This window comes from Globicephala melas, chromosome 8 (genome assembly GCF_963455315.2).
Source record: "Globicephala melas chromosome 8, mGloMel1.2, whole genome shotgun sequence".
In the NCBI taxonomy this organism is placed as follows: Eukaryota; Metazoa; Chordata; class Mammalia; order Artiodactyla; family Delphinidae; genus Globicephala; species Globicephala melas.
The window spans coordinates 54,118,255-54,125,588 of record NC_083321.1 but is presented as its reverse complement, the minus strand read 5'-3'; the positions used below and the strand labels follow the sequence as shown (position 1 = coordinate 54,125,588).

Here is a 7,334-nt window from a genome sequence, read left to right as displayed (position 1 = left end):
GAGAATACCTGTTTGGGAGCCCAGCGTTAGAAGCAGCAAGTTGTGTTCCATTATGATGTGCCCGCCAGGTATTCACACGCGTCCAGGGCTCATATTCCCATGTATTTGATGACGTGTAGGGGCAGACACCACAGCACCTTCCTTAGGGCTCAGATTTATCCCGGGCTGACTGTGGAGTCATGTGAACATTGGTGGGGCAGGGCTGCCTCAGGTGGCTGCACTGTCCTCCCAGAAAGCAGGGCTGTCTGGTTTGGGGCCTCCATTTCACCAGCCAGCCCCTCCACCTCCCGCACAGGCATCTGGAGAGAGCAGGAATAGCACTCCCTGTGGAGTGGTTTGTCACCTACATGCAGGTGACCCCAGACCCTTGAGTGTGTGAGGGCAAGTGGAGCTGGGCTGGCTGTGCTGAAGTACCAGTGGGGGCCTTGAGGACAGATCACAAACATGCCAACCTCTCCCCTGTCATTTCTCTAGGCGCTCATCCCAGCCACAGCCCAGAAGGAGCCCACCCCCAGATCACACCTTCCCTGTCTGAATCCCCCACCCCCGGACCTGCCCAGGTCCTGTCCAAACTTGTATGTTCCATCCTGGTCACAAAGTAATATTTTACAGGCACCTACTGGACGTAAGCATTCATCCCAAGGCAGCGTGGTTCCTGAGGTTCTTGGAGGTTTCTTGATGAGCCAAGGAGATGTTTCTGGCAGGACGCAAGGGCCACTCTTGATCCACTGGCCCTAGGTAAGGCCCAGAAGCTGGTTCCCCCCTCTGGATCTCCAGCTCATCCACACTGAGGTCACCACCTCCCAGGGCAGCATCCCCTCAGCCTGCCCCAGGCTCAGCCAGTCCTTTAAGCACCCCCAACCAACCCCCAGACCCAGAACAAGGAGACAGTTCTATAGGCCGCTCCCCCAAAGGGCCCTGTCCTGGCCCCACACCCTGCCCCTCCCCCAGCAAAGACACTGCAGGGCCAGAAGATGGAACACATGCTTTATGCCTGAGGTGATCAGGGGAGCCTCGAGCAGGGGCTCAGCACTCACTCACACTGTAATATATAAAAGTGGTCTGTCTCCCTCACCCCAGCTGAGGCTCCTGGACTTAGGGGAATGAAGCCAGTCCCTTAGGCTTCAGAACAATCTTGGTTGGTGGTTCCCAGCCTGAAGAACTAGGTAGTCCTCTTGGTTACCTTTCCTGGTGGTGCACAGAAAGTCAAAAGAGGTCACATAGTAGGGCTAGTCTGAGCTAAGAACGGCATCCAAGGAGCACAGGGTTTTACAACTGGGAAGGCCACAGCAAGCCAGGACTAGAGCCAACCGGGTGCTTCAGGGGTGGAGGGGAGTTCTGCATCCCGGCGAGGCCGCTGCACCCGAAGAAGGCTCAGAGGCCACGATGGTACGGTCAGTGGTGGCCAGCCGGCCCAGCCTCCCTGCCTCGATGGCAAAGGTCTTCCCCTGGCTGCAGAGGTAGCTGATGGTCCTGAGCCAGCTGCTGCCTAGAGGCAGGCACAGAGCCAGCGCCACCTCCCCACTGTTCACTTGCCACTTCTGGAGCTCCGCTGTTTGCTCATGGCTGTGAGCATCTGGCTAATATAGGAAGTCAGGAGGTCATCCATCTTGTAGCCCTGGAAACAGCAGCAAGAAGATAAACAGATGTAGGACACGGCCGCCCACTCAGACCCAGGACACAGCTCCCAGCAAACTGCAGTGGACAGAAGCCCAGACAAAGGCAGATCCTGCTCCCTGCTCTGGACTTACTTAAGTCTCCCCAGCCACACAGCTGAAGGGTTGGATTCATCCAGCCAGACATCTAGGGCTCTAAGCTGTTGCGACCTCACATTAAGGTGCTAATTTGTGGGTCCCTCAATTGAAGCTGCAGGTGAGGCAGGGGAGCCCGCCAGGCCTGGAAGGAAGAGCTCTCACCAGTGACGTCTCACAGAGAAGTTTGCTCCCGCGCACCAGGTTCCCGATGGTGATGTGGAAGTAGGTGTTGCCGCTGCTCCAGTTGGAGATCTTGGTGAAGGGGTGAGTGGTCAGGATGTCCTAGGGGAGCAGAGAGTGTCTGAAGCTGCACGGCCTGGACCGTCCGGCCTCACTCTCCTCAGCTCCAGCCCAGACACCACCCATGCGAAGGACCCCAGACTCTCAGACGAGAAAAGGGGCAAAGGGAAGAGTCCAGCTGTGCTGTGGAGCTGCTGTGGGAAGCAGATGCCTTCCCCCTCCAGGCCTTGGGTGGGGCCGGCTGGTGGGACAAGAGGCCGTCAGGTGTATGGGGCCCGGAACTGGAAATCTGAGAGCCTGAAGGAACTGAAACTGTGGTCACAGATGAGACGGTCCAGCGGAGTTGGAGGGGGGAGACAAGAAGACACAGGCTGGGGGAACACAGTGTGTGGGCTGTGTAGAGAAGTGCCTGAGAGGGAGACCAAGGGGGACATGAGGAAAACCAGGAAAGTGGGCACATAGAGCCACGGGGAAGATGGTGGTCGTTGCCCCCTTCGCCAACAGCCCCCGTTGTGCCCTCCCTGTGTCAGTGGTAGGACTTGTCTCCTGGCCCCCTCGGTAGGAACTGCTCAGGCCCACAGACCTGAGCAGCAGTTACTCCAGTAGAGCCTCCCACCCTGACCAGTGTGGACAGAGAGCATTCTGGGAGGAAGTGCTTGGAAGTATCCAGTGACGCTGAAAGGCCAAGCACTAGAGTGATGGGATTTAGTAGCGAGGGCTTTGTTTGTTAGTAACTCAGCAGTTTCGATGGAGAGATGAGAGGTAAGGAAGTAGACGCAGCAAACACGGTCAGCCTCTCAGATGTGTGGCCAGCTGGGTGGATGAAGCGAGGATGGTGGTGGCTGATAGGGTCTCTCGGGGTTTGAGTCTGGGGGCCTTTGTTAGAAGTGCAAACAGAGAAGCCCACCCGCCTCCTCTTCCCTGTCGCTGCTCACCTTGGTTCTGGGATCAATGAGGCTGACCCCATACTTGTTGATGGCGATTAGGAGAATCTCAGGGAAGTTTGGCTCTGTAGTTTGCTAGTTAAAAAAAAAAAAAAGCCAGAGACGTCAGGTGGGGAACCACCCCCAGCTGGGCTTGAGTCTGCCTCTCCCGCTGCCTGCGTGATGCCAGGGGTGCACTGGTGCTCCACGACCTCGTGGTTTCTAGCAATACCTCTGCTGGGCCCCCAGAGCTACCCCAAATCCCTTCACGGGCCCCCAACCAGCCCGGCAGCAGTTTCAGCCCTTCTGTCCTGCTTCTCTAGGAGTCTCTGCTATTGCTCCCTCTCAGCCCTAAAGCCCCTCATCTTTAAAAAGCCTCCTTGAACCCTATACCTGCCTCCAGGCTCTCTTCGTTGCACAGCCAGGCTTCTCAAAGGGGCCCTCTCCTCAGTGTGTAGCAAGGCCATTCCCCCCTTTCCATCCTGACCTATCCCCTCGCCCCAGCCACTTCACCATTCTCCTGCCTCTGGTCCTGCCCCTCAGATCCACCCCCACCCTGAAGTCAGAGTGGGCTCTGGCCCCATCAGTCATCCCTGTGCAAAACCGTCCAGGCTGGGCACCACCTGCAGGAGGAACCCTACTGGCCTCTCCTGCTCGCCAACCTGCTGCTTACCGCAGTCTGCGCGCCTCACACCCCCGCCCATCCACACTCACCCACTCGCACTTCCTGCCCAGGCCTGAGCTCTCACACCTCTCTGGGTCTTTGCTCGTGCCAGGCCGTCTGCCAGGAACCCTCCCCTCAGGGTCTCCCTGGAAAGCTCAACGTTGCCTCCTCCAGGAAGCCGCCTCAGCGTCCCAGGACTAAGCCCAGGGCCCAGTACTTAGCTGAGACACCTAGCTGGGCCATTTCCTCCTTTCCTTGCCAGGCAGGTGGCAGAGGCCACTGCAGTTTCCCAGAGTCATGGGGAGGAGCCTCTGTGCCATCTGGTTCCCCCTCGTCCTGAGAAGCACGCACCCACGGCATACCTTCACCTCGAAGAAGGCTGAGCCGAAGGTGGGCCACTTGAAGATGAGCTTCAGGAAGGCCAGCTTGGCGTCCTCCTTGGACTTCCCTGCGTGCTTGTTGAAATAGGCGACGATGGACTGCAGGGGGAGCGGGGGGGTCAGAGTCCTCTCCCCTGCCGCTCCTGCCCCATCTGCACTGTCAGCAGCTGCCATGGGCCCTGGAGGCCATGAAGCCTCCCCACTTCTACCAGTTAATGGACTCCTGACAGCCCTTCCCTCCCCAAAGCAAGCAGGCCAAACAGTATCAATTAAAATCCGGTCACCATGGTAACCAGGACAGGGCAAATTACTGCCAAGTGGCCGGCTGAATTTACAGGGGCCACAAGAGATACTTCCCTGGGCTGCTGTCCAGCACCTGCCCCCTTGACCCTGGGGTACCCAGAGAACCATTCAGGGGGCCCCTATTCCCACTGTCTCCCCCACGGTCACCCGCTTCCAGTCGTCAGGCGAGATCTGCCGGATGAGGTCCTGGGGCACCAGCTCCCGTAGAAGCTTGGGGATACTGGGGAAGTAGGACTTGTCCTCCTCAAACTTGGCCCTGTAGATGAGTGCCCCCAGCTGCAGCACTTCCTCCCGCGTGCACTTGTGGTAGCCTCGGAGATACTTGGGCAACTCCTGCCAGAGACAGAGCGGGTCACAGGCAGTGGAGGCACCTGGAGGAAGTGGGCTTCTTCCCTTAAGCACCCCCCACCCCCCCACCCCCCGTGAGGCCGGGTCTACTGCTTTACCCCACATTTGGGCCCACCTGCTTCCCCAACCTCAGCTGACACTGCTCCCCAAGGGGGGAAGGCACAGTACGGGGAAACAGCATTATGCCACAGATTCAGCGCTTTACAGATTTAAAAAGGCAGATGGAGGAGATCAGAGAGAAGGTTATGGGCTTCTTCCCGATGAGAGAAGATGGTGGACCGACCCAAGTTGGTGGAGGTGGTGATGGAGAGACGTGAATGCGTTTCAGAGATAAGAGACAGTCGGGAGGTAAAGTCTTCAGGTGAGTGATTTGGGACATGGGAGAGGTCCACGCTGACTCAGGTTTCTGCCTTGGGGGAGCTGGTAGTTAACGGTGCCACTTGCTAAACGGGCAACATGGGGCAAAGGGGAGAGGAAGATCCTGGGTTTGAAGGAAGGCGGCCGTTCTGGCTCGCAGGCCATGGTTCTCTCTACCAGGGCAGCTGCCTTCCCCACCACTGGCGCCCCTCCCAGCATCCTGGTCTGTCTGTCCCACAGAACGGTAAACGGCCACCTCGGAAGAGACCACTGAGTCTGCAGTCATGAAGACCTGGAATCCAACCCCAGTTCCATCAGCCCTGTGATCCTAATTACATCACTTGATCTGAGTTTTCCTCTGTGAAATGGGAACAACGTAACTCCTTCTTGGGGGTTGTTGGGAGGACAGAATGAGTACAAGCTGCCAGACACACAATAGAGGCTCAGCCTGGGAGCCACCTGCTGGCTTCCCGCAGGCCCATGCCCTGCTGGAAAACGTCTACAGACCCAGGTGTACCAGCAGAATCCCAAATCCAGAGCATAGCCCCTCACCAAGGGAAGGGCCTGCGAGCTCAGCCCGAGGGCTGGAGGGTTGGGAAGGAGAAGGATCTGAAGTTGGGCCACCTCCGGAGACCCCAGCAGGAATGGCTTCCAGTCCATGCTGCTGCCCCTCCCCTGGCAAGGACAGCAGGCAACCACAGCAGAGAGGCTCTGGGCAGCTCACCTGGTAATAGTGGAAGATGGAATCGGCCATGGGGTCCTTCCCTGGCACCGTGGTGGTCCACAGCTTCTTCATGAAGAACACTTGGTAGGTGAGCGAGGGCACGATTCCTGTGGCAGAGGGCAGTCGGTCACCCAGAAGATCCCAGCACCAGCCCTGGAGGAAGGCCTGACTCGGGCCCCACCCAGGTGGGCCTCAGGTATGGCCCCGAGCCAGGACCTGCTGGGCCCAGGCCTCGGATGATCCCAGGGCTCAGCCTCACGTTACCATCCTTGACGGGCCGTGCTTTCTTTATCCAGTCCGTCAGGTGTCGTACAAAGTCGAAGAAGAAGTCATTCTCAGGAACGCTGATGACCTAGGGACATGGCCATTCTAGTCCACTCATTTTAATTGGAGCAATACTGAGTTTTCTGACTTTCCCACCCAAGGCCTCCCCGGCAGCCCCTTCTCCAGAAGAACTCCTGCTCGCAGCCAGAGGGAGTGTCCATGTATCAACCCCATCTTGCCCCGACTGTGCCTGTTGAGTGTGTCTGTCCAGTGACAGTGACTCCCTTCAGTCATTCAGCAAAGAGTCACTGCTGCTCTAGGACCCTGGAAAAAAGGCCGAGAAAGGGGCCCAGTCCCTGCTTTGGACATTCTCTGGTATCCGTGTCCTGCTCCTCCCACAGGCTCTAAGCCCCGCTGGGTCCAGGACCTCACGGAGATCACCTCTGGGTCACAGTGTCTGGCACAGGGACAGACATGAAGTGAGGAGACAGACATGGATGCACAGGGAACTGTGGGTGAGCGACAGGAGAGAGCACCTGACCTGCCTGCAAGGGTCAGGGAAGCCCCCCAGGGGAAGGGGCTTTCAAGCTGGGCCTTTGACTCCTACGGACATAAATGGGGCGGGGGGCAAGGTGGGGTGAAGGCAGGGGCCTGTGCTTCAGAGTCAGCCCCACCTGGATCTGAGTCCCTGCTGTGTGACCTGAGATAAGTCACTTAACACTTCTGAGTCCAGGTTTTGTGGTCTATTAGGTGGGGATGGTCATCCTCCCTTCAAGGGCTTTTTCAGAGATGAACTGACCTCAGCCTGGCAGCTGAGGGACCAGTCAAATCAACTCTGGAAAGTACATGTGTATTGGGGCAGGGCGAGGAGCCTAGTGTGTCCAGAGCACAGAGTGCTCCCAAGAGGTCTGTGGCCAGGCTGTGCAATGCCTCAGAGGAGAGAGATGTAGGCATAGCTGCTGCATGTCAGGGGGCCATTGCAGGGATGTAAGAAAGAGACGGGCACAATCAGATGCCGTGTGCAAGAGGGCCTCTTCCTCTCCCCGTCCCTCCTTCTGTCTCTGTCCCCACCCCCGCTGCCCCATGAGCTCCCAGGGCGCCAGCAAATTTCCCATGAGACAGACCAAGAGCAGGCAGATAAGCAAGCAATGCCCCCCCCAACCCACCTTATCTGCAATTTTGACAAAGAGGCTGAATCCCTCGGAGGACTTGAGGAGCAGCCGGGCGGCGATGTTCTGGCAGAAGTCCTTGGCCTTGGTGCTGGACTCCACCTCGAAGGCCTGGGGGAAGGGGTGGCGGGGGAGCACCTGCTTGCCTCTGGCAGGGCCTCTCCCAGGGCCTCTCGCATCCCTGTGGCTGTGCCTCCAGCTGGACGGA

General features: G+C 58.2%; 1 protein-coding gene across 1 annotated transcript in view; it reads right to left on the bottom strand.

Moving 5' to 3' along the window:
* Positions 1 to 976: 976 nt before the first annotated feature.
* Positions 977 to 7,334, bottom strand: part of MYO7A (myosin VIIA) — a 102,330-nt gene continuing 95,972 nt past the window's right edge. The window contains exons 41-48 of the mRNA XM_030835990.2: positions 7,124 to 7,237; positions 5,958 to 6,045; positions 5,694 to 5,800; positions 4,412 to 4,597; positions 3,944 to 4,060; positions 2,930 to 3,013; positions 1,917 to 2,036; positions 977 to 1,618 (exon numbers count right to left, since the gene is read on the bottom strand). Coding sequence (XP_030691850.1) covers positions 1,529 to 1,618; positions 1,917 to 2,036; positions 2,930 to 3,013; positions 3,944 to 4,060; positions 4,412 to 4,597; positions 5,694 to 5,800; positions 5,958 to 6,045; positions 7,124 to 7,237 — 906 coding nt within the window. The 3' untranslated portion in view covers positions 977 to 1,528. The remainder of the gene's footprint in view (positions 1,619 to 1,916; positions 2,037 to 2,929; positions 3,014 to 3,943; positions 4,061 to 4,411; positions 4,598 to 5,693; positions 5,801 to 5,957; positions 6,046 to 7,123; positions 7,238 to 7,334) is intronic.